This window comes from Carya illinoinensis, chromosome 3 (genome assembly GCF_018687715.1).
Source record: "Carya illinoinensis cultivar Pawnee chromosome 3, C.illinoinensisPawnee_v1, whole genome shotgun sequence".
Classification (NCBI taxonomy): Eukaryota; Viridiplantae; Streptophyta; class Magnoliopsida; order Fagales; family Juglandaceae; genus Carya; species Carya illinoinensis.
In genome coordinates this window covers 24,589,179-24,616,464 of record NC_056754.1, presented here as the reverse complement: position 1 = coordinate 24,616,464, position 27,286 = coordinate 24,589,179, and the positions used below count along the sequence as shown (strand labels likewise).

Genomic DNA, 27,286 nt, shown 5'->3' with positions numbered 1-27,286 from the left:
CAATGTAACCCATTTTTTATATGTAATTTCATATATTGTAATTGTGTTTTGTAATGTAATATATAAATACCAAATAATATAATATGTAATGATTGCATTTTTTTTTTGCATGCATTTACATGATTTATAATAAATTTATTTTTTTCAGATGCATTTAGTTAAAAATAATAATTAGTTTTATATATAAAGGAATATGCTTTTCAACCATTTTTTCTTGAAAATTTTGTAATAATAGGATTTAAGATAAAAATAAGATGCTTTTAAAAGAAATTTAATAATATAGGTAAATATAGGTTTTGTGAAAAAAAAAAAAAAAAACAATGGGTTCAACCTGGAAACCGGAATCCGCATTTTTTAAAACTTGAATACATCCGGGTTTCAGACCAGGCCTGACCCGGATTAAGCTGGGCCGGGTTCCAGCCCGAATTTGAGAGTTGGGTTTCGGTCCGTGTGTATCCGAATTCCCGGGTTGGAACCCGGATGAACAGTCCTACTCGGATCTAGGCATGGATTTGGGCCTACTTTTAATAAGTTTTGAGAGCTACCAGATTCACCATCCTTAAGTGTAATCCTAGACCTAAAACTATATGCATGGGTATTAATGAAAAGACCAATGCTAGCTCTATTATATATAAGCAAAATTAAGGGACATAAATGATGAGAAAAACTATATGGGCATCCATGAAAAGAAACATTGGGATATTATATGTCATATATGTCGGGGTGTCGTGCACATTAGAGCTGCATGTCATATAGGAGGAGAGGTCGGCAAGGGCTTCCGTCCACTTCCAGGTCATGTTTCCCCCCACCTTTTTTTTTTATTATTTTATTTTTCTATCTTAGGGAAATGCCGCCGTAGTGGGCTTGAGAGCCCTCTGCCGCCCTTACAAAGACGCCGGCGAGGACTTCAACTCCTCCTCCTAGCACCGATCTTCACCACACATCCGACGAGAGCCTTAAATAGGTAGGGGCGGCACCTATTCGGGACTTTACAGTCCAATTGTTCAGCCGGCCACCTCCTTTATTCCGTCGGCCACTACCTTTACACTACCGGCTACCACCACATACAGCGGCCACATAATACAAGGCTAAATTCACAGCAGCTTTTCAATACAAGAAGAACATGCAGTAGCTCAATTTTTTTTTTTTTTAATAGCCCTTACGCCTCCTTTAAGGCCACCATACATCCCACTGTAGGGATTTCGGCCATCACGTACAGCAGCTCTCAACTTCGTTTCTTATGTTTCTAAAACAGAAACCTTCAACTTTCTCCATCGTAACACAGTATACAAATATAAGAGCAAATATGAAATAACACATATGCACAATACATCAAGGGTCAAGGAAGAAAACAGAAAATTGAAAACCCAAAATATATACATATTTGTACTACGTTGTTGATCATTGTGAATAACAAAATAAATAAAAGAGAATTTTATCGTAATTTTTCTTTTAGATAAAAAATGTGTCTTTTTATTCTTCATGATAAAAACACAGTTATACGTAAATATATATTCACTTTATATATTTTAATATGAACATTAATAAATGAATCTTCGATTTTATATGATCTATAATAATAAATAGTAATAAATAAATATGTACCTTTATCATCAGTTTGATGAAGAATTAGATCTGACTATGAGGGAAGGATCACCCTAACAACCTTGCCTCACAAGTGTCTCACGATGGTAAAAGGCACTTTAGTATTATAGGTGAGAACCCTTTAATCCCTCAGTGCTATTTATAGATTTCTGACTATCAAGAAATCTAAGAGTTTGTATCTGACTATAATTAAATATATAGAATTTTAATCATATCTCTTAAGATTTTTCTTATCCAGTTATCACTCATATTTTATCTGATAAACTTGAATTTTCAAATTCTATTAAAATGAGTGTGTGGGACATAGAGTTTAAATAAAACTCTTGCACAAATTTCATATGGAAAGTCCAAAATAACTCTTGTGACAGTAAGTTAGGCTCTTGGAGATCAAGTGTTCCTAATCAGATTAGTATTTCGTGACTTTCACCACTTTAGTAGAAAATAATCATCAGTTTGATGTTGAGGATATTATTTGCCTTTCAGAGTCATATAAAGATAACTCTAGTTATGATGAGGACGCTTAGAGCAAGCTCTTTGAGGTATGCAGGTTGAAACCAAAATAAATAGAGCAAGCTCTAATTGAGGTATGGTTGATATAATGGAGCATTTACCCATTACGTACAGCAGTTGATCACAATTTACATTAATAATTTTGCATCAACCAAATGCCATGTCAAGTCTAAAACTTCCGCTATGACAAGCTCGGACTGACATTTCCCTTCAGGCAACGACGTTCTCCGAGAACTCAGTGGCATGCTTTCTTCAGCTGACCTCAAAGCCTCAATTGGGACCCCAACAGCTCAAGTACATGACTGTCCTCAACGACTCTTCTGACTTCTTCATTTTCTCCTGATCTCTTACTTTGCTTGAAACCACTGCAGAAGTTGAAGAGGAGAGGTTCTTTGCCTGAGATACCGACCGGAGATGGTTCTTGGTATTTTGTTGCGCAGATCTTATAATATAATTCCATCTGCAGATGCCCATCTGGTCCTTCATGGCCTCCACGACTCCTACGCTGGCTGCTACAATAGCTCTGCTTGTTGAACTCATCTTCTTCGTGCAAGTCTTCACAATCAGACTGATTTGCTCTTGAAATTAGAGAAAAAGGAATTGCAAACTTTGTGTAGAGAATACAACTGATCCGATAAGGATATGTGCTTGATATAGAAAATTATATGGATGGGCTTTTTTATATACAGGGGAGAGAGGGATTGGAAAGCTGGATACTTGGAAAGGAGCTGAAGTTTTGGAGAAAACCATCAACAAGACCAGTAATTTGCCGGTGGTTTCTGGGACTGGGCTCGGATCAGCCAATGGTTTTGTTTACTTTCCGTCTCGGATACGACAAATCCTTAATTTCTGTCTATTTTTCAGATAAAATAATGCTGTGGCCTCCACTAAAGTTACTAACCCGCACGATGTTTTCAATATTTAAAAGGAAGAATATAGTTACTGTTGTAAAATAATATTGTAAAATTATATGATCATCTTGAGCTAGAAGTCAAATGCACAGTGCATAGTACCAGCATAGTACTGTATAGTAACTGGCATAGTAAATGGCCGACATCGCACAGTGTGTATAGTGCCAGCATAGTACTGCATAGTAACTAGCATAGTAAATGGCCGACATCGCACAGTGCGCATAGTGCCAGCATAGTACTGTATAGTAACTAGCATAGTAAATGGCCGACATCGCACAGTGCATAGTGCCAGCATAGTACTGCATAGTAACTGGCATAGTACATATGCATAGTATTGCATAGTAACTGGCATAGTTCCCTTTGTACGCCTATATATATCGTTGAATTCTTTAAGAAATTCATAAGTTTCATAACTTCTCTGAATTCTATCTCTCTCTCTCTCTCCTTTCGATAGTTTTATAACACGTTATCAGCACGAAAGTTCTGACAATCTTGAAGCTAATAGTCCTCTACTTCAAGTAAGTTTTTCAATATATTTTTATATTCTTGATTTATATATGTAAAAAATGTCAAATCTTACAAAATTAGAATTCGTTGCTCTTGACATTTCTGGGAAAAATTATTTATCTTGGATCCTTGATGCTGAGATCCATCTGGATGCGATGAACCTGGGAGAAACAATTAAAGAAGGAAATCAAGGGTCCCTGCAGGACCGTGCTAAGGCAATGATTTTCCTTCGGCACCATCTTCATGAAGAATTAAAAACTGAGTATTTAACGGTGAAAGATCCACTTATTTTGTGGAATGATTTAAGGGAGAGATATGAACACCAGAAAACTGTAATCCTCCCAAAAGTTCGTCATGATTGGATGCACCTGAGGTTGCAAGACTTCAAGAGTGTTAGTGAGTATAACTCTGCACTCTTTAAAATTAGCTCGCTATTGAAATTATGTGGTGAAAAAGTCACTGATGATGACTTGTTAGAGAAGACATATACTACTTTTCATGCCTCGAATGTGCTCCTGCAGCAGCAGTATCGAGAGCGAAAGTTCAAGAAATATTCTGAACTTATATCTTGTCTTCTATTAGCTGAGCAAAATAATGAGCTTTTATTAAGAAATCACCAGTCACGTCCTACTGGTTCTATATCATTTCCTGAAGTGAATGGTATTAGATTTATATCATTCCCAGAAGCGAATGGTGCATCTTTTCAAAGAAAAAGAGGACGTGGACGTGGTAAGAAAAACTATAGAAGTGGAGGTCCTAGAAGTGACCACACTAAAAGGGATAATAATAGATATACACCGTACCACCAGAAGTGGTTCAACTCAGAGAATGGCAAAGGTCCTCAAAACAAATTTTTAAAGAAAGATGAGGATGGATGCCATAGATGTGGTATGAATGGACATTGGGCTCGTACCTGTCGTACAGCCAAGCACTTGGTTGACTTATACCAATCTTCTATAAAAGAAAAAACAAAGAAATTTGAAACAAATTTTGCTGAACCATCATATGCTTTAAGTTCTATAAATAGAGAAGATATTACAAGTCTTGATATTTCTGATTTCTTTGAGGATTCTAGTGGTAGAGTTGATCATGAAAGTGTTCCTTTTTAATTAATGTATTTCCTTTATCTTATTATAAAATATTTTTATATTCTGCAATGTTTTGTAGTAATGAAAGTTTTATTTATTCTTTTATACTTGTTATAAATTATTGATGATATGATTTATCTGAGAATAGAAATGGAGCATCCCTGAAGGATCGCCCTAAATCAATAATTTTATTGAGTATCTCATATGAGTGATACTTGTACCAAAAACTCATTATGATTTATGCACCTGAAGTTGCATAATTGAAATTGTGGAAAGAATATATATTTGAATGAACGTCTCGAATGTGCTCCTGAAGTAGCAATATCGAGTATGCTCCTGAAGTAGTAATATGAAATACAAACGTTCACAATATATTCTAAATTTGTGTCAGGTATTTCAGTGACTGGGCAAAATAATGAGTTTTTGATAAGAATCATTAATCACGTCTTACTAGATCTATATCATTCCCTGAAGTGAATGATAATGAATTTATATCATTCTATTCCCTGAAGTAAAAAGAATGATGCGTTTCATTCAAAGAAACTAAGAGATTGGACGTGATAATGAATATCTTTTTGGGCCAGAAGCTCGTATTGGAAAAGCTGTAAGCTTTCTCTTTGAGATGATATTATACAAATTATTGAATCAAATATTATGATGCATTAAAAGATGATATGATTCAAAATATTTGTATCTTTTCATGGTTATCTTGATCATCCAAAATCAATTATGATAAGTCGAATAATTTTCATATGGACGTCCATAAAAGAACCAGAAGATTCTTTTACTATAAAGTCTTACCACCAGAAGTGAAAAGAAAAATTTGCTTGAAGCAAATAAGATAAAATTATTCAACGTTATCTTGATTATCATATGTGAACCAGAAGTTCAGATGATAATTAAATTTTGGATGCAATAAGATAAAAATGTCTCATATTCTAACTGCTAAAATCCCAGCGAGGATTGAAGTCCCTGTAGGACAATTAAGAAATTCAGCAGTCTAAAAACATGTATAAAGGCATGTGAGACTTATCGATACAAAAGATAGAGTATCTCAAAAGAGAAAGGCACAAATAATTTGGTGCTCCTGAATAGGCCATACCCACAAAACAAGCAATAAAGTCCATCCAAATTCTTTGTATAAAATTCTCCTATATAAACTCTTGAAAAGTGCCTCCTGAAGAGGTTTTTCATGAAAATGTCTTCCCTTGAAGAGGGACAGGTACCTGAAAATAACGAGATCTCGAATAATGGAGAAATTATGGATAGAAATAAAATCGTTGTCGACAACGTATTTCCATATGAGATGACAATTGACATTACCAGAAATAATGGAGAAAGTGAATCAAGAACCGTCGAAGAAGACCGACGTAAAATATTGGCCAATATTTGAAAGAAACAATTCCTGCAAAATTGATTCACTAGTAAAATATGATGCATCGGGACTTATAGTCCAAACACCTAAAGAGGTGATGCTTGTTGAATGTCAGTGGGTATTTATGGAAAGGAAATAAAAATGTGATATATAAATCACGAGTCAGTTTCTCAATTCCTGCAGAATTGATATCACTAAGTAAAATGTGATAAATATGGACTTGAAGTCCAAACACAAATGAAATAATATTGATATGATTTTAAAGTGGTTAAATCATATTAAGATTTTTATTAGCTTGAAAGTTATCGAGAGTTTGGATATGCATGATTAACTGCATATTTATATGGATCATTGGATCATGATATATATATGAAAATCCCTGAAGGATAGGAAATGTCTGAAGCTTCTAATATGAATACATCTGGAAATATGTATTCTATCAAGTTTAAAAGATCCTTATATAATCTAAAGCAATCCAAACGCAAATGAAAACAAGCTATTATTGCAGTTTATATATATGATTTAAATGTCATTGAGGCTCCAGAAGAGCTCATAAAAACTGCACATATTTGAAATATAAATCTGAAACCCTTGCGGCTTCAAGGGGAAGATGGATGATGTTATTAGTCATGAAATACCATCTTTTAATACAATTAGTATTTCAGATTCATATTATGGGTTTGATATGAAATGTGCATTATTAAAGAAGAAATAAAGCACACATAACACTTACCAAAAGATAGAAACACAAATATGAATATTTGTGAAATATTATTTTATTATCTTGAAACAAGAATTACAGAAATTTAAGGCACTTTGCCTCATTCTTCAAATGTTCTTGTTCTTCAAGAATCTGCATGGCATCCCTATCTAAAGCGGTGGGCAATCGAAAAGAAGACTTAAGCAAGGATTTTAAATTCCTATTCTCTTGCTTTATTGATTCTATCTTCATGTTGGACTCCAGAAGAAGTCGCTGAAGTATAGCAATATTCTCATGGAGATCGTCAACTCCACAAGTTCTGGATTGCAGTCGCTGAGAAAATGCGACAATGGATGATGAGTATCGGGTACCGAGACTCACAAGCTCATAGATAGCTTCATTATCTGCTCTACGAGTCAGATCATTATATTGCATGATAGCACCTGTGGTAGAGGCAGGAACAACTGATGAACGAGGTGCATAGTACCTCATATATTGGCTATGAGAAGATCGCTGAGCCATTGCAGAGTAAAAATGCAGAAAGAGATTGCAGAGTAAAAATGCAGTATGATTACAGAAAAGTGAAGAAGATGAGATGTGAATGAAAATGAGCTGAATATCTCTTTTATAGAGAAAATTATGATACAACATCTCTCGTGAAGCAAGAGAAAAGAGACGAAATATAGCTTCATAGCTCTGCGGCGCTTGACAGCACGTCTGACAGCTGCGATGCCTGACAACACGCCTGACACCTACAGAGGAGTTGAAAATCCGCGGTGCTTGTCTGATCTTAAAAGGCTGGCCACCGTTTTTATTAAAAAATGAGGTTAGCAGTTTAATGTTGATGAATTCTCCACTAACTGTGTTATTTACAAGAACTCCAGAAGATCACAACTCCAGAAGAGTAGTGATGAGCAGAAAGATCCAGTTGTGATTATTTTATCAACATGGATCAAGTCCACAGTTAGTTGGATGTACAGATGCGAGTTATCTTTCAGATACACACAAGAAGATCATTGCAATTCATGAGAAGAAAGTTGAAATTGATATCAAGAAGGTACGGTCAAGTGATAATCTGGCAGATTTATTCACAAAAGCATTACCAACTGCAACATTTAAGAAGATTGTACAGAACATTGGAATGCGGAGACTTGAAGACCTTTTATCATGCACTTTTCAGGGGGAGTAACGTCTTGAAGACTTATGCTGATTGTACTCTTTTTCCTTCGCTAAGGTTTTATCCCACTGGGTTTTCCTTCGCAAGGTTTTAATGAGGCAATCTTAAAGCATTTTACGGTACACATGAATATTGTACTCTTTTTCCTTCGCCATTGGTTTTTTTTTTCACAGGGTTTTTCCTTGGCAAGGTTTTAACGAGGCATATTCATTATATGTGGTCATCCAAAGGGGGAGTGTTGTAAAATAACATTGTAAAATTGTATGACCACCTTGAGCTAGAAGTCAAATGCACAGTGCATAGTGCCAGCATAGTACTGCATAGTAACTGGCATAGTAAATGGCCGACATCGCACAGTGTGCATAGTGCCAGCATAGTACTGCATAGTAACTAGCATAGTAAATGACCGACATCGCACAGTGCGCATAGTGCCAGCATAGTACTGTATAGTAACTGGCATAGTAAATGGCCGACATCGCACAGTGCATAGTGCCAGCATAGTACTGCATAGTAACTGGCATAGTACATATGCATAGTATTGCATAGTAACTGGTATAGTTCCCTTTGTACGCCTATATATATCGTTGAATTCTTTAAGAAATTCATAAGTTTCATAACTTCTCTGAGTTCTATCTCTCTCTCTCTCCTTTCGATAGTTTTATAACAGTTACGAGTATAATTATTTTTTAATTTATATATTAATATAATGTAATTAATTAAAAAGTAAATTTTATTAAAAATAATATTAATTTAAATTTTAAATATAAATAAATCAGTATTGATATATAAATTAATATATAATTATATTTATATATAATAAAATTCTATTTAAAATCCAGTCCATGCCGACAGGTTTGGATGGGAATAAAGAAAAGCCACTTTGGTTTTATTCAAGGTTGAAGCCAATTACATATTTGAAGATCAGTCCTCCTTCATTACCGATTCGTGATGGTTGAGCTGAATATATATTTAAATTAGAGTTTTTTTACTTATTATTCTCACATATTATATTTTATTTATCAATTTTTTTAATTTTCTTTTAATTATTTACTATTTAAACTAATTAAAATCTTCTACTCATCATTTATATACCATATATTAGATAGGAGAGAAAAATAATAAAAAAGTAATAGTGTGTAAAAGTAATGAATAACAGTACTCTTAAATTATATTGTGATGATTATATATAGAAAAAAAGAATGGGAAATAAGTAAATATTTTTTAATAATATTGTAATTTTTAAAAAAAATTATTTAAAAGTAATTAAAAAAAAAAAGAAGCTAAAAATAAAAACAAACACTACAACTAAGTGGTAGCTGTAGTGCAGCCCAAAAAAGATAATGCTAGTGGGCCGCTACCAATGGACATGCCTAGTGTACTAAAACTTCTAGCTCGGCTTAGTTTGCGGGGAAGCTTTAGACAATAACAACCAAGTCACTCGAGAACCAGGCGCAACGGAAACGGCTACAATGTTCACACAAGGAAATCACCCAACCAGTCAAGTACCCAGAATGAAAAGAGTTTTGCTATATACAAGCACAATCGTGCACTAATCTGTGTACCAACACTGATTTATTCATACTTAAAATTTAAATTAACACTGTTTTCAATAAAATTTACTTTTTGACCAATCACATCACATTGGTACACAGATTAGTACACAATTGTGCTTGCAACTATACTTTTCCGAATGAAAACTACACACCCAACGACTGCAACCACAAGAATGGAAACGACACAGTCAAGCACTGAATCCTCTTATTATATTTTTCAAACTGTAACGTTACTCTATAAACTTTATACAATACAAGGCTCTCACAGACTCACAGTGTATGAGACATTTGCATAACTACCTGCTTTGCAATTATCTATGGCCCAGTCTTTAAATGATAATACTAAATGCAGTTGCATGTATACTTTTTCTAGAAAGGAAGGTTGTAGCCAAATCCATGCAATCGCCAAGCTTCAAACTTTTTGTAATCATTTTACCATCACAGCTCTTACCATAATAAATTCAAAACCACCCTAAAAATCATTGATCCTAGCCAACATTTGAACCACATAAATAGTAGACAAATTTATTTACATATTCATGGCGCTTTGGCAATTATAATTAATAAACTCTCGATGCCACCTTTGATCTTTAACCTCTCTCATTTTCTTCCCAAATTTGATACATATTATTACTGGTAAGATTGTCTCCATAAGTTCTTACCTTCCTCCTCACAAGGCAAAAGAAGGAAGTCAAAACGGCTCATGTCTCTTAGAGTAGGGGCATAATTAATGTTCGTTGGTGCTAGCCAAAGTGTTAAAAGCTTGAATACTTAATTTTTATCGGGTCACAATATTTTGTTAGATCTTTCTATCCCTAAACCTATCATTCTTGTGGAAAAAGATCTCTATAAATTTCTGTCAGAACTTAAAAGTATTTGAGTTATGCTGAGTTAGCTAAGTCAGTTATACATTTCCTACTCATTTTTGGTGTATATGAAAGGAACCTATGTATTTTGAACATTCATAATAATACAATCAGGAAGTTTCCATTCTCGTTTCTTGATATGGTACTAGTTGTTTTTGCTCTTGCACTCTAAGATGGTGTCTTCTTCTTCTATCTCAACAGATCCTTCCCCCTCTAATGAGGATGCTTCCGGTCCTTACTATGTCCATCATGGAGATAGCCCAGGAAATTTATTGATTTCTCTAGTCCCCACTGGCGACAGTTACCATACTTGGAGACGTCCATGTTTGACAACCAAGAACAAGGTTGGACTTGTGGATGCATGGATCCATCCTACAACCTTTAATTTCCTCTCCGTTATTTCATTCTTGGACCAAATGCAACAATATGGTCATGTTGTCCTGGATCTTAAATTCCCTTTCCAAAAAAATTACAACAAGTGTGATCTATGTGGATTCTGCTATAGAAATGTGGTTTGATGTCAAAGAACGATTCTCTTAGGGCTTGTATTTTCTAGCTACAACAGACTTTTGCTTCTTTCACACAAGAAGGCCTCTATGTCAGTGCATAGTTTACAAACTTCCTCCATCACCCAAAAAATACCACCAACCTTCCATCCAACCACCATTAAACACACCAAGTCCTTACAAAACAAGAATAGTCTATCTCCAATAAATCACCCCTAGCCTTCCATCCAACCTCCATTAAACACACATGGTCCTTACAAAACTAAAATCACACAAACCCACCAGCATGACATCCCATCAATCAAACATCGATAAGCTCATAAGGCAGGCACAAGCATTGACATGGAGTGATCTTCATGTAAAGCTAGATGCAGGTCCAATAAACCATTTCTCTAATTTAACTCTAATTGGCAGGTTAATATCTACGAAACCCTTGAATAAGCATACTTTTCATGCAACAATCAAAGCAGTTTAACTGGAGTTTTATCTTGGGTGTTATAATTGAAGATATTGAAACCAACACATTTCTATTAACATTTCCAAACCAACAAGACAGAGAAAGGGCATTAGTCAATAGGCCATGGAACTTCAATGGATTTCGTATGGTGCTTAGGCAATGACCATTAGGGCTTAGCATTAACGAAGTGGCCCAGAATTATTCTATCTACTGGGTCCAATTACATGATCTTCCAATGGAAATGCTGACAAATCGCAATGTAGAAAGAATAGTATAGGTTCTACGCCATCTTATTGAAGTGGACAAAGCTTCAATAGTTGGTGTAGTTTTGAGAAGATATCTTAGAATGAAAGTGGAAATCAACAACGAAAAGCCTCTCCCAGAAGGCCTTGATCTGGCAAGGCCATATCGTGAGCAAAAACTCTTATCGGGTATGAAAGGTTCTCATATTTTTGTTATGCATGTGGATGTCTAGGACATTTAGCTCAAGCCTGCCCTACGTTCTCTGTTCTACTCGAATTGTTTTAGTATGGGCTATCGATAAGAGTTGAAAACACGACATTTAGAGGAAATGGTTCATTAAGTGGAACTCAACAAGCTAATGAAAACCAAATACCTCAAAGGATCCCACTGCCTCCAGTTCGTATCAGAGAGCAAGATGCAGATTATCTAACATAGAACCAACCAGACGCAAGAAGCCAACTCCACAAAGGCAAGGAAAAATGTTCACGAAGATGGGTCCTTGTTTCACGATTGCCGAAAATCAAAGTAAAGCAATTCACATATTTGCAGGTACCCCATGCATGGTGCATTGGACTGGTATGAGTGAGTTTACGGGAAATCAAAGAAAAGCTTTAGAAAAATTTACAGTGGAGCAAAGAGAAGATGATGAAGAGTGGGCCATTAATAAACTGTTGGCACCATTCAATGCTAACAACCCATATTCTCTACCGTTAGAAATCCTACAAGCCTTCAACCCGCTGCTTGTCATTTCCTCAATCAAAGCTTGTCTCCTTTGAGAATCACAATAGGATACTTCCAAAGTAAATTTTGACCAAGCCTCTTCAAAGCCTGTCTCCTTCAGCTTCATAGCAAAAGACCCAGTTAACATCATTTCACTTTTTATGGGCCCATCGGTATAAAAAAAATAATCTCTCAATTCAAAAAAGCCCCTGGTCCACCAAAAAGTCAATGCTTATTTACAAATTTCAAAGTGGTGGACTTCTCAAAGTTTACAATCGCGTATGAGCCCAAGTTTGCTTTCGCCCTTTTCCAAAATACCCAAGTTATCTAGGAACACAAGCCCAAACTAGGCACACTTCACTGCCAAAAACTTTTGACTCCTCTTCTCCATTATCCAATACACAACTTCCCTCTTCTGTGTTACAACCTTTGACCCTGAACAACCTAGCATCCCCATGAAGCAATTGTCTAGAAATTTCATCCCCCAAATTGCCCAAAGCTCAATTAAGCCCAAAAAAGAGAAATCAAGCACTTAGAGGTAGAGGTTCCACCAAAGAAGAGATTTGCTAACCTCCAAGCATGCACCATTTGAGCTTCCAATCGGACAGGCGGGGCACATTGATGTGAATATCTTGCTGGTAGAGATTGCCAGGGCTAAAGGAAAAATTAGAAAATCCCAAGCAACAAGGAAGAATTCCAAAGTGAAAGCTTCACTCCAAACTTCTGCCTCTCAGGTTAATCCTAAGGAGGCCCAAGTCTGTAATACTTAATCTTGTATCTTAAATTCCTATGATGAAACGGCTAAGGTGGCAGAGCCAAATTTGTCACCACCACAAAAATGAGGATGATATGTTGGAACAGTAGAGGAATTGCCCGACCCTCTGCATTGTGTTCTCTAAGGGCTCAAATCAGGTCATGCCAACATGGTATTGTTTTCCTTAAGAAAATTATTTTAGCTGATGTAAAAATAAATGATATTGTGAATAGGTTAGGCTTTCTGCCTTTTTTGTATGTTCCTCTCCTAAAAATATGGCCGCTCCTAGGAGCCCAGGGGCGGCACTTTTGTGTATGTGGCGTTGAGGTCTGGACGTTGAACATGTATATACCTTTAGTAATGTAATGGCTCTTATGATGTACTCTGACCCTATGCATATGCCATGATTACTCATTTTTATTTTCTGTCATGCACAAGATAACTAGAAAAAGCATTTTGGGACTTGCTCAATACATAGCCTCAAATTTTTAGTCTAGGTGATTACAACTCAATTCTTCCCCAATAAAAAAGATTGATGGGAAATCATTTGCATCATCCTCCCATCCTAATGGCTTGAGATTATTCATGAATCAAAATGGGCTTGCTGACCAAGGATAATTTATCCCAACCCGTATCTTTGACAATGGATTATAAGCTATGGCCAAGCACTCAAAGGGGTTTTATTATTTGAAAATTCTAAATTTATTTACAAGATCTTAGTATTAAGTTTTTTTTGCCGTTTTCTTAAAATTTTCTTTATATATATATGTGGTAGTTTATTTGATAAATGAATTGAAAAAAAATTAATAAATGAACTGCATATTTAAATGATAATTAGGGTAATAATCCTATTGACCACTCTGATCTAAGCATGGATTTGGGTCTACTTTAACAATTTTTGAGAGCTAGCGGATTCACCATTCTTAAAATCATTCCTGTAAGTGTGATCATCCTAGACCTAAAACTATATGCATGGGTATCAATGAAAACACCGATGCAAGCTCTAGTTTATATATTATTAAAATTAAGGGACATGAATGATGAGAAAAACTATATGGGTATCCACGAAAGGAAACATTGGGATATTATGTGTCATAAATGTAAGGGTGTCGTACACATTAGAGGTGGATGTCCAAATTTCATATAGAAAGTCCAAAACAACCCTTAGTGACAGTGATTTAGGTTCTTGGAGATCAAGTGTTCCTCAGGCCGGGGGTAGAATTTCGTGATGAGGATATTATTTGCCTTTCAGAGACATATAAAGATAAATCTAGTTATGATGAGGACGCTTAAAGCGAGCTCTTTGTGGTATGCAGGTTGAAACCAAAATAAATAGATCAAGCTCTAATTTGAGGTATGGTTGATATAATGCCTAATGGAGCAATTGCCATTACGTACAACAGTTGATCACAATTTACATAAATCATTTTGCATCAACCAGATTCCATGTCAAGTCTAAAATTTCCGCTATGACAAGCTCGGACTGACATTTCCCTTCAGGCAACGACGTTCTCCGACAACTCAGTGGCATGCTTTCTTCAGCTGACCTCAAAGCCTCAATTGGGACCCCAACAGCTCAAGTACATGACTGTCCTCAAAGACTCTTCTGACTTCTTCATTTTCTCCTGATCTCTTACTTTGCTTGAAACCACTGCAGAAGTTGAAGAGGAGAGGTTCTTTGCCTGAGATACCGACCGGAGATGGTTCTTTGTATGTTGTTGCGCAGATCTTATAATATAATTCCATCTGCAGATGCCCATCTGGTCTTTCATGGCCTCCACGACTCCAACGCTGGCTGCTACAATAGCTCTGCTTGTTGAACTCATCTTCTTCGTGCAAGTCTTCACAATCAGACTAATTTGCTCTTGAAATTAAAGAAAAAGGAATTGCAAACTTTGTGTAGAGAATACAACTGATCCGATAAGGATATATGCTTGATATAGAAAATCATATGGATGGGCTCTTTTATATACAGGGGAGAGAGGGATTGGAAAGCTGGATACTTGGAAAGGAGCTGAAGTTTTGGAAAAAACCATCAACAAGACCACTAATTTGCCAGTGGTTTCGGGGACTGGGCTCGGATCAGCCAATGGTTTTGTTTACTTTCCGTCTCGGATACGACAAATCCTTAATTTCTGTCTATTTTTCAGATAAAATAATGCTGTACGTCCACTCAATTTAGCAACCCGCACGCTGTTTCCAATATTTAAAATCCAGTCCATCTGAGAGGTTTGGATAGGAGTAAAGGGAAGAGAAATGATAAAACAACAACTACTTTACAATTGTTTTATAATATTGAAATAAAATAATATTTTTTGAAATATTTATTATAATTTTGATTTTAATTTGATGGATTTGAATTTAAAAAAATATTATTTTATTAATAAATTGTAAATAAAGTGTAATTCGATTGTCAGTCTATCATTGCTCTAAAGAAAAGCCACTTACATATTTGAAGATCAGTCTCGTTCATTACCAATCGGTGATGGTTGAGCTGAATATATATTTAAATTAAGAGTTTTTTTATTTATCTTTCTCAGTTACATTTTATTTATATTTTTTTATTTTAATTTTTTTTAATTTTTTATTTTTTAAATTAATTAAAATCTTCTACTCATTATCTATATATCATATATTGGATAAGAGAAAAAAATAATAAAAAAAATTATAGTGTGTAAAAATAATGAATAATAGTACTCTTAAATTATATTGTGATGATTATATATAGAAAAAAAGAATGAGAAATAAGTAAATATTTTTTTAATAATGTTGTAATGTTTTTTAAAAGAATGATTTAAAATTATTAAAAAAATATATGTAAAAAAAATAAAAAAATAAATAAAAAGCTAAAAATAAACACATACACTACAACTTAGTGGTAGCTACCAGCTGGCTGTAGTGCCGCCAAAAAAGATGATGCTAGTGGGCCGCTACCAATGGACATGCCTAGTGTACTAAAACTTCTAGCTCGGCTGCGTTTCGACAGTGAATTAAGTTAAGTTGAGTTGAGTTATTTTTTAATAATATTGAGTTGAGATGATTGAATGAGTTTAATGAGATTCATTTAAGATAAGTTAAGTATGTTTAGATGTTAAAATAAATTTAAATATTTATAAAAAACTTGAAAAAATAATGGGCTCCACTATTGTTTTATATTGTATTATCTGATAGGTTGACCGACGGAACCACTGTATCATCCGAATGCACTCTTGAATTTTTGTTTTGTTTTTTCATGAATAAACAGCCACTTTGGATTACTACCGGTCACACCTAAAAAGTCATCATGCAGTCACACTGACTTCCAGTGTTTTCTACATTTCACTATTTCTTTAATATTTTTTATCCATTCCATTTCATTTATTTTTTCATATTATTATTTTATTATTTTCCATACTTTTATTCAATAAAATATATTATTTCTTATTTATATTTTGGATTAAATGAGTAACACCAAGGACCATTATCTTTTTTAATTTTTATGTACAAATGTAAAATATAATTAATTTTTTAAAAATTATTTAAAAATAACAAAATTAATAAATAATATCACTTTTTTATTTAAATGTGTAAATGCATGTAAAAACTAATTTTACACTATATTTTGTTTGCAGATTTTTTCAACAGAAATTATAAAAAAAAAGATTGCAACACCATGCTAGCAATTAGGTGTTTCCTTGTTGTCCAACAGTATGCATCCACATAGCCTGTGCAATAGCATCTCTACTTGCAGCCACTGACTGTGCCGATGCAGTTGACATGTCAGGAACATGAAATTGTTCATTACTGTCCTGATCCATACTCATTTCTAGATAATCATCGGGATTGTTAAATGCCAGAAATGTTTGATCATTAGGCGTAACGATCCGAATAAAGTTATGTATCGCACAACATGCGATAATAATATAACGTTGCCGAGTTGGACGGTATTCAGGCATGTTTTTTAAAAGTCGGAAACGCCTCTTCAAAACACCAAAAGTTCGTTCAATGACATTCTGAATGGATGAATGCCGATAATTAAATAGATCTTTATATCCTTGGAAGGTACGATTTCCATGACGTTCAGATCTGTGGTATCTCACCCTTGGATATAGCGGCATATATCCCTCCGTGCAAGGGAATGTAGAATCTACCAAATAATAATAACTTGAGATTTCAGTAGAACAGTAATCTTTTAATAATTATGGTATAGAAAATTACTGACTACTCGTTAGGTACAAATTAAATAATGTGTAGAAATTACCGTCTTGAGGCCATGGAAAATTGTTCTCCGGACGCCTTAACGCATCAATAAAAATGCGAGCATCATGGGCTGTACCCTCCCACCCGGCGTATACGAATGTGAATTTCATATTGAAATCACAGACACACAAGACATTCTGGGCAAGTCGCTGATATCGATTTAAATATGCATTAGTTACAGAACTCGGCACAGCTGCGTCAATCATGACCCCATCCATTGCACCATGACATTTTTGCAGATTTTATTTTAAATTTTCATAAATTCCCAAATCGTTTGTATAGCAAACATTTCCACATTTGTAGAGTGCATTTTAATCTACGAAAATAGATAATGTAAGAAAAATTTACCTCAAACCATGGATAATATCTGGGATTTCCTTCAATATAAGGCATCACCCCTGTCGTCTGATTTGGTTTAATCACATGGCATGCAAGGCGACATAATGCACGCATTATTGCGTACACATGTCGATTCACAGTTTCAACCGAATGTTGAAATAGATTAGCTGAATTTCGTTGAACCACACCATGTCCGACGGTGTAGCAAAACATTCCTAAGGCTTCCTCAACAGTAACCTCTCGAGTAGAATCATGCAAGGCCACATCTCTACGTAACCGATTGCATAAGGCCCGGAATGCATACACCTCCATTCAAAACATCTCATAACAGTTATCAGGATGTCCATTTAAGACTGCGATTATATACTCCCTTCCACGCAAGCCAATATTATGTTGTGGCCTAGGCATACGACGTTGGGCACGGGATTGCTGCTTCTCCATCATCATGTTCAGAAGGGTCACCTCTTCTAACGTACCATCGTTACATCTTCTCCATGTGTTCCATTCCGCCCATCTATCTTCGTCAAATGTATTTGACACATTACTACTAGAGCCCTCCTCGCTTGCCTTGTTCTCCTCGATGTTTATCTCATCATTCCACCAACTATTATTGTCCATGCTGCACTTTTAAAAATATGTGATACGTAAATATTTAGAAATTATCAGTATTTGTAATACTAGGAATAAAAGGAACTCATTTTGTATGAACTTAGAAAGTACTTTAAAAAATAATAAACGCTAATGTTCGAATACAAATTAGCCCACACGAAATACGATTGTTAGAAATTAACATACAACTAATAAAGTTCTAGATAAAATATAAGTAAAAGAAAGTGTCAGATAATTCTATAAATCCAAAGCAAGCCCAATATGCGTGGTCAGCGTAGTGACCACACCCAGTGCAATTTTAGCTCTGGAGTCATGGTCTGGAAGACATTGATCATATTAGGATCCAAAAAAGCTTTTGTTGCGGCAAGCTGGATGTCCAAAGGTAAGGGAGGGGTGATATCATACAAAAACTGCATACACTGTGCAACACTATTATTACCTACATCAGACCCAGTATTTGAACCCTCGCCTCTACTGCTCTTTGAACTGCATATGTCAAACATCTTTGCATCCAACTCTGCCCGCGCTTTAGAACTAGCAGCAATTGTTTTCAAGGCATCAGCTAGATCTGGTGAGATTGATGGCCCAGCTGCGTCCCTATGTCGTCGTCGAGGATTCATTCGCTCCCCTGCCCCTCCTTGCATTTTGGGAGTAATCTCGATGGCATCCAGATTAATAGTCGAGTCTAATCCAGTGCCAGTGCCAAACACAGGACCCCGGGCCCTCAATTCATCCTCCAAATGTTGCTCCTCTTCTCTAGAGGGGGGTTCTTGCGTTGAGGCAAAATGCAACACCCCTGTTGCGACTGCCTAGCCAAAAATCGTGCAGAGGACATCGTAGTTGCCACAACCGCTGTTCTTGAACTTTTTCCACTCAGATCGAACCTAAGAAATGGTAAAAATAATTAAACTAGTTGATTGTAATAGTTAAATGCATTTAATGGGCAATAATGGACCATAAATTGATTACATAAAGCAATAAATTAAAAATTCATCAATTAGACCAAAAGAATAGGAAGGTTACCTGGATCGCATTTTCCCAATGTTCGTCCGAACCAATTACAGTTTTTGTGATGGGGTTCCAAACCATGCCAGTTTGACCCATTAAATTTGTAAACTGGCGCTGTATCTTTTTAAGACGGGCAATTTTTCCCTTCACTTGTGATGAATCAACCCGCTTAATACGTAGGTTATTGAGGCGCTCAGCTAGTCGGACACAATCACAGTTTGTTATTTTGGACCCCACCAATTTACCTTCCAATGTTTCTTGGTACAACATATCAATCAGCTTGTGCTCAAACCCTCCAGCCCACAAGTCATGATCACGTTGAACCTCTACGTCAGCCATGGTATGCTGCTAATGGGCAATAATGATAGCACAAAAAATAGACAATGCAAATAATAAACAATGCACTTAAAGCTATGGTATATGCAATGTGTAGAAATATAGGAATTCACTAATTAAATACATGTCAGGAATACTTTTTTTTTTTTTATGAGTCAAACGCATGTAATATATCATAGAAGGATTCAAGGCCAACTAAAAATGCAAGCTAAATTTATAATATATTGATACTGAAATATTTAATACCTTGTACGAGGAGCTGTTGGATGAATGTAGAAAGTATGGCTGCATATTTTAATACAAGCCAATATTAGGAAAGTAATTTGGTAGGGTTGTAGCTTTTAATACATAACAATTAGGAAAGTAATCATAGAGTAATCATATATAATAGGTGCAGCACATGAATGCGTTAAAGAGGCAAAAAAACAACTTTGTGCCTTCTTGTATACTAGCAGATTTTGATGTGCTGCTAGGAATTGTTGAGTCTTCACTCAAGATACAACAAAGATAAATGATATTCCCATAAGACTCTCTACCGATTAAATTTTTTATCACTTAATAATTAAGAAGACAATTTTAACAAATTTGTGATATTTTTTTCAAAAAATATTTTTTAAAAAAATTACAATCTCAGTTTGTATAGCAACACTCCTAAACAAATAAGAAAATTTTTTTTGATAAAATATTGTTCTTCACAGAAAATTCTCTCTAAACTAATTTTACAACCCTGCATCCACAAAATTCACCACTTGAGTGCTCTATAATCAAATGCACCAACGCCAAAGCACAAACAACTCCAATTAAGAAAAATGCACTCTACATGTTTGACAAAATTGTTGTGAAAAGTTGAACGGGAATCTCAACTCAAGTTTGAGTTCAGATTGATGCTTACTCGGTAAGAGCGCGTCCTCGGAGCCGTGATTGATAATCTCTTTATGGTAAGAGTTCGATGCATATGCTTGACTATGGAGGAGCTCTGCTTCCGTAGTAAGATTGTGGTGGAGCATGTACATTTCGTCATAATGGACTTATATAGGAAACACAACAGCAAATATCTACAAATGCTTTTCTAGTCTGCCCCTACAGAGATGATATTCAAAGAAATGAGAGATTGGAAATAAAGGAGGATAGATGGAAATAAAGTAGAGTGCAGATGGTAGGGGATAAGTTTGACCGAAGAAATTCAAAAACTCATGTGCACGTATTGATCATTTACCACGCCAATTGAAGAATCTAGAGGGTTGCAGCATTTCAGCTCACAGATTGTAGATTAGCTGTCTTTAGGAACTGTTGGAGCACGAGGGAGGGCAGATTTTAATGCCCTTTGACAGTGGGTTGTTTTCCGTGGACACAGCAGGTTGCCGTTAGCACTTTTCTTTAGTTGAAGCTGTCGATTGAGATGATCCGGAAGAGATGCTCAAAATATTGTGAAATTTGTGAGGAAAGTGTTGTGTCGGTTACATACGAATTGGGGAAGAAGAAACAAGAAAGAGAGAGGGAGAGATGGAGTTAAGGGGAAAAAAAATTATAAAAAGTCTAATCTATGTCAGCCCATCTCTGTAGCGTCTGCACAATGTCAATAAAGTTAGCCAATAAAGTGAACTTGGATGAGTTTAGACAAAACCAGCTCAGCTTTTTGTTTGGACAGTTGATTGGGTTAAAAAGGGACTGAACTCAGAGTAGTTGAGCTTGGTTAACGTACCAAACAGAGCCTTAGTTTGCGGGGGAGCTATAGACAATAACTCAACCAAGTCACTCAAGAACCAGGCCCAACGGAAACGGCTACAATGTTCAGACAAGGAAACCACCCAACCAGTCAAGTACCCAGAATGAAAACTACACACCCAACAACTACAACCACAAGAATGGATTCTACACAGTCATGCACTGAATCCTCTTATTATATTTTTCAAACTGTAACGTTACCCTATAATCTTTATAGTACATTCCTCTGTACATATACATACAATACAAGGCTCTCACAGTGTGTGACACATTTTCACCTGCTTTGCAATTATATATAGCCCAATCTTTAAATGATAATACTAAATGTAGTAGCATGTATACTTTTTCTAGAAAGGAAGGTTGTAACCGAATCCATGCAATTGCCATGCTTCAAACTTTTTGTAATCATTTTACCATTACAACTCTTACCATAATAACTTCAAAACCACCTTAAAAATCATTGATCCTAGCCAACATTTGAACCACATAAATAGTATACATATTTATTTACATATTCATGGCGCTTTGGCAATTTATAATTAATAAAATCTCGATGCCACCTTTGATCTTTACCCTCTCTCTCATTTTCTTCCCAAATTTGATAAATATTATTATTGGTAAGATTGTGTCCAACTCCTTACCTTCCTTCTCACAAGGCAAAAGAAGTAAGTCAAAACGGCTCATGTCTCTTAGAGTAGGGGCATAATTAATGTTCATTGGTGCTGGCCAAAGTGTTAAGCTTGAATACTACATTTTTATCGGCTCACAATATTTTGTTAGATTTTTCTATCCCTAAAACCTATCATTCTTGTGGAAAAAGATTTCTATAAATTTCTATCCAAACTTAAAAGTATTAGAGTTATCCAGAGTTAGCTAAGTCAGTTATACAGTTCCTACTCATTTTTGACGTATATGAAAGGAACCTATGTATTTTGAACATTCATAATAATACAATTTGGAAGTTTCCATTCTCATTTCTTGATATGGTATTAGTTGTTTTTGCTTTTGCACTCTAAGATGGTGTCTTCTTCTTCTATCTTAGCAGATCCTTCCCCCTCTACTGAGGATGCTTCCGGTCCTTACCATGTCCATCATGGATATAGCCAAGGAAATTTATTGATTTCTAAAGTCCCCACTGGCGACAGTTACCATACTTGGCGATGTCCATGTTTATGGCTTTGACAACCAAGAACAAGGTTGGACTTGTGGATGCATGGATCCATCCTACAACCTTTAATTTCCTCTCCGTTATTTCATTCTTGGACCAAATGCAACAATATGGTCATGTTGTCCTCGATCTTGAATTCCCTTTCCAAAGAAATTAGACCAAATGTGATCTATGTGGATTCTGCTATAGAAAGGTGGTTTGATGTTAGAGAACGATTCTCTTAGGGCTCGTATTTTCTAGATACAACAGACTTTTGCTTCTTTCATGCAAAAAGACCTCTCTGTTAGTGCATATTTTACAAACTTCCTCCATCGCTCACAAAATACCCCAAGCCTTCCATCCAACCCACGTTAAACACACCAAGTCCTTGCAAAACAAGAATCGTCCATCTCCCATATATCACCCCCAGCGTTCGATCCAACCTCCATTAAACACACATAGTCCTTACAAAACAAAAATCACAAAACCCAACCAGCATGACTTCCCAGCAATCAAACATCGATAAGCTCATAAGGCAGGCACAAGCATTGACATGGAGTGATCTTCATGTAAAGCTAGAGGTAGGTCCAATAAACCATTTCTCTAATTTAACTTTGGTTGGCAAGTTAATATCTTCAAAACCCTTGAATAAGCATACTTTTCATGCAACAATCAAAGCGGTTTGGAGTTTTATCTTGGGTTATATAATTGAAGATATTGACACCAACACATTTCTGTTTACATTTCCAAACCAACAAGACAAAGAAGGGTGTTAGTCAATAGGCCATGGAACTTCGAGGGATTTCATATGGTGCTTAGCATTAACGAAGTGGCCCAAAATTATTCTATCTACTGGGTCCAAATACATGATCTTCCAATGGAAATACTTACAAATCATAATGTAGAAAGAATAGGACAGGTTCTAGGTAATCTTATTGAAGTGCACAAAGCTTCAATATTTGGTGTAGCTTTGAAAAAGATATCTTAGAATGAAAGTGGAAATCAAAAATGAAAAGCCTCTCCTTGAAGGCTTTGATTTGGCAAGGCCATATAGTGAGTGAAAATTCTTATCAGGTATGAAAGGCTCTCAAATTTTTGTTATGCTTGTGGATGTCTAGGACATTTAGCTCAAGCTTGCCCTACGTTCTCTATTCTACTCGAATTGTTTTAGTATGGGCCATAGATGAGAGCTGAAAACACGACTTTTAGAGGAAATGGTCCATATAATGGAACTCAACATGCTAATGAAAACTAGATACCTCAAAGGATCCCATTGCCTCCAGTTCGTATTAGAGAACAAGATGCAGATTACCCAACATAGAACCAACCAGACGCAAGAAGCTAGCTCCACAAAGGCAAGGAAACAATGTTCACGGAGATGGGTCCTTTTTTCACCATTTCTGAAAATCAAAGTAAAGCAATTCATATATTTGTAGGTACCCCATGCATGGAGCATTGGACTGGTATGAGTGAATTTATGGGAAATCAAAGAAGAACTTTAGAAAAATTTACAATGAAGCAAAGGGAAGGTGATGAACAGCGGCCCATTAATAAATCGGTGGCACCATTCAATGCTAATGATATTCGTGGTGCTAACCATATTCTCTACCATTCGAAATCCTACAAGCCTTGAACCCGCCTCTTGTCATTTCCCCAATCAAACTTTTTCCCCTTTGAGAATCACAACAGGATATTTCCAAACAGAAATGCTTTAGACAGGAGCATTCTCTAAATGGAGATAAACGGAGACGAATGAGGTAGTGACACGTAAGTCACACTGTGGGTGCGCCGCGCTGCAGGTAATTTTTTTTCCATTATTTCTGTCCAGCCAGCCCCGCCCCACCCCTCTCTCTCTCTCTCTTACTCAAGCAAGCAATACAAATCCATTAACTACTACCATTAACAGCTACCATTTGAGTTTTTATTCCCATTGTTTCTGTCCAGCCAGCGAGAGAGAGAGTGCCTTTTGAAAGAGAGCACCGGTGGTCATTGTTCACATGTTTTCTCGAAAATCTATCTAATTTCTAATGCGACAGTCCAGGTTTCTTTCAATTTCTTTCTGTATCCAGAGCTCGTTAGCCACCAAATGTACATCCCTTCCAACAAATTTGATTAAAATTAAAGACCATACCGAAACTGAGTTTTGCTCCCATACCCCGAGTAAGGTAAACTATAAATCCATTATATGCTGTTGTAAAAGCAGGCACTACGGAGCCAAACAATACCTCATTAATTTCAGAAGAGAAGAAGTCAAGCAAATGATACCCATTAATCACTATTACTACTGCTGCCACAAGCCGCAGCTTTTGATATTTTGCTTCTCTGGGTTCAAAAGAGACGTAGAGAGAAGGGAGAGTTGCCAAAGAGAGATCCGAGCATGGGTAGGAGTTTGAGTTTAGAAGGAGTTTCAAAGGAGAGCTTTTAATGGATGGGTAGGGGTTTCGGTTCTCCGATGTTTTGCTTCTCTAGGTTCGAAAGAGATGCAGAGAGAAGGGAGAGTTACTTGTTTCCTCGTTGCTTGAAGAGAGAGGTTTCAAGAGTAGGGTGAGGAAGGGGGGGTTTGCAAGTGAGTTCCCATGCGTCGCGACAAGAAATTTTGAAGGTGTAGCCGACATGTGGCTTTCACCTATTGGCTTCCGTTAAATAGGCGTTGCAGGATTATCTGGTGAAAAGTTATTCTCATTTCCAAAGTAAAATTTGACCAAGCCTCTTCAAAGCCTGTCCCCTTCAGCTTCATGACAAAAGACCCAATTAACCTCAGATCACTTTTAGTGAGCCCGTCGGTATATGAAAAAATAATCTCTCAATTCAAAAAAGCCCCTGGCCCACCAAAAAGTCAATGCTCATTTACAAATTTCAAAGAGATGGCCTTCTCAAAGTTTACAATTGTGTATAAGCCAAAATGCTTTCACCCTTTTTCAAAATAAAAATTCTATATGTAGTCATTTTTGTATATTTTTTTGTGCATTCCAGTGATATGATTTATGATTGTGTATTAAAAAAAATTAATCCAGTCAATCATATCAGTGGAGTGCGCAAAGAGTAGGCAAAAAAGACTGTTATGTAGCATTACTCTTTCCAAAATATCCAAGTTATCTAGGAACACCAAGTCCAAAGTAGGCACACTTTATTGTTAAAAGCTTTTGACCCCTCTTCTCCATTATCCAATACACAACTTCCCTCTTCTCCGTTACAACCTCTGACCCTGTATCCCCACGAAGCAATTGTCTAGAAATTTCATCCCCTAAATTGCCCAAAGCTCAATTAAACCCAAAAAAGAAAAATGAATCACTTAGAGGTAGAGGTTCCACCAAAGAAGAGATTTGCTAACCTCCAAGCATGCACCATCTAAGCTTCCAATCGGACAGGAGGAGCACATTGATGTGAATGTCTTGTTGGTAGAGATTGGTAGGGCCAAAGGAAAAATTAGAAAATCCCAAGCAACCAGGAAGAATCCCAAAGTGAAAGCTTCACCCCAAGCTTCTGCCTCTGAGGTTAATCCTTACTTAGGCTTGTACCTCAATTTCCTATGATGAAATGGCTAAGGTGGCAGAGCCAAATTTGCCACCACCACAGAATTGAGAATAATATATTTGAACAGTAGAGGAATTGCTCGACCCTTTGCATTGCGTTATCTATGGGCTCAAATCAGGTAATACCAACATGATATTGTTTTTCTTGAGGAAATTATTTTCGCTGATGTAAAAACAAATGGTGCTATGAATAGGTTTGGCTTTTTGCTTTTTTTTCCATGTTCCTTCCCTGAAAAAATGGCCACCTCTGAGAGGGGGTTGAGGCTTTTGTGTATGTGGCGTCCAAGTCTGGACGTTGAACCTGTGTATATATCTAGTAATGTAATGGCTTTTATGATATACTTTGACCCTGTGCTTATACCATGTTTACTAATTTTTATTTACTATAATGCACGACATAACTAGAAAAAGCATTTGGTCAGTAACATAGCCTCAAATTTTTTAGACCCATCATAGGTCTTGGTGATTTCAACTCAATTCTTCACCAATTAAGAAAGATCGCTAGGAAATCATTTGCATCATCCTCCCATCCTAATGGCATGATATTATGCATGAATCAAAATGGGCTTGCCGACCAAGGATAATTTATCCCAACCCGTATCTTTGACAATGGATTATAAGCGATGGCTTTAGAGCATCCACATTGGTCTATGTATATGCATATGCAAAATCATATTTGCATAATATGAGATTAAATTCATCTATATTGGATTATGCATTTTCAAATATTTGCATAGTTATGAACAGTATCTTTACATGTTTGAATATCTACTATTTACTCTCCAAAACATATTTTATTCATTCTTTTTCTCTCCTCTCACTCTCTTTCTACATATTTTACCTTTATATATTTTATTACATATTTTACTTATTCACTCCCAAAAAAATATTTTACTCAAATATTTTACATATTTGAAGATCAAATCCTATTAAAAAAAAGGCAAAAAAAAAAGAAGATAATATTTTATTATTATTTTGTTTCAAATTTGCATAAGCCAATGTGGAAGTTTTGCTTGTATGACAAATTGCATATCTAAAAGATGTGATTTTATATATGCAAAAATGTGAATGCTCTAAGCACTCAAAGGGGTTTTATGAAAATTATAATTTTATTTACAAGATCTCAGTATTAAGTTTTTTTTTACCGTTTTCTTAAAATTTTCTTTATATATATATATATATGTGGCAGTTTATTTAAAAAATGAACTGAAAAAAAAATAATAAATGAACTGAATATTTAAATGATAATTAGGGTAAAAATCCTATTGACCACTCTGATCTAAGCATGGATTTGGGTTTACTTTAACAATTTTTGAGAGCTAGCGGATTCACCTTTCTTGAAATCATTTTTGTCAGCGTGATCATCCTAGAACTAAAA

The 27,286-nt window shown here is 35.8% G+C and overlaps 4 protein-coding genes across 4 annotated transcripts; all 4 read right to left on the bottom strand.

Annotated features, from left to right (window-relative positions):
- Nucleotides 1–2,153: 2,153 nt before the first annotated feature.
- On the bottom strand, nt 2,154–2,894 carry LOC122303906. The gene has a single exon (XM_043115901.1). It carries the CDS (start codon nt 2,653–2,655, stop codon nt 2,386–2,388), a length of 270 nt encoding a protein of 89 aa, XP_042971835.1. The 5' UTR covers nt 2,656–2,894; the 3' UTR covers nt 2,154–2,385.
- Nucleotides 2,895–14,301: 11,407 nt separating this feature from the next.
- LOC122303905 lies at nt 14,302–15,014 on the bottom strand. The gene has a single exon (XM_043115900.1). The coding sequence runs from the start codon at nt 14,796–14,798 to the stop codon at nt 14,529–14,531; it is 270 nt and encodes an 89-aa protein (XP_042971834.1). The 5' UTR covers nt 14,799–15,014; the 3' UTR covers nt 14,302–14,528.
- Nucleotides 15,015–16,505: 1,491 nt separating this feature from the next.
- Nucleotides 16,506–17,877, bottom strand: LOC122305681. Its single transcript, XM_043118245.1, has 3 exons — nt 17,560–17,877; nt 17,213–17,360; nt 16,506–17,098 (listed from the first exon to the last, which is right to left on the bottom strand). The coding sequence occupies exons 1-3, from the start codon at nt 17,860–17,862 to the stop codon at nt 16,635–16,637; spliced, it is 915 nt and encodes a 304-aa protein (XP_042974179.1). The 5' UTR covers nt 17,863–17,877; the 3' UTR covers nt 16,506–16,634.
- Nucleotides 17,878–18,218: 341 nt separating this feature from the next.
- LOC122305682 lies at nt 18,219–20,577 on the bottom strand. Its single transcript, XM_043118246.1, has 4 exons — nt 20,396–20,577; nt 19,750–19,788; nt 19,183–19,460; nt 18,219–19,043 (listed from the first exon to the last, which is right to left on the bottom strand). Exons 1-4 carry the CDS (start codon nt 20,514–20,516, stop codon nt 18,969–18,971), a joined length of 513 nt encoding a protein of 170 aa, XP_042974180.1. The 5' UTR covers nt 20,517–20,577; the 3' UTR covers nt 18,219–18,968.
- Between the last annotated feature and the right edge of the window lie 6,709 nt (nt 20,578–27,286).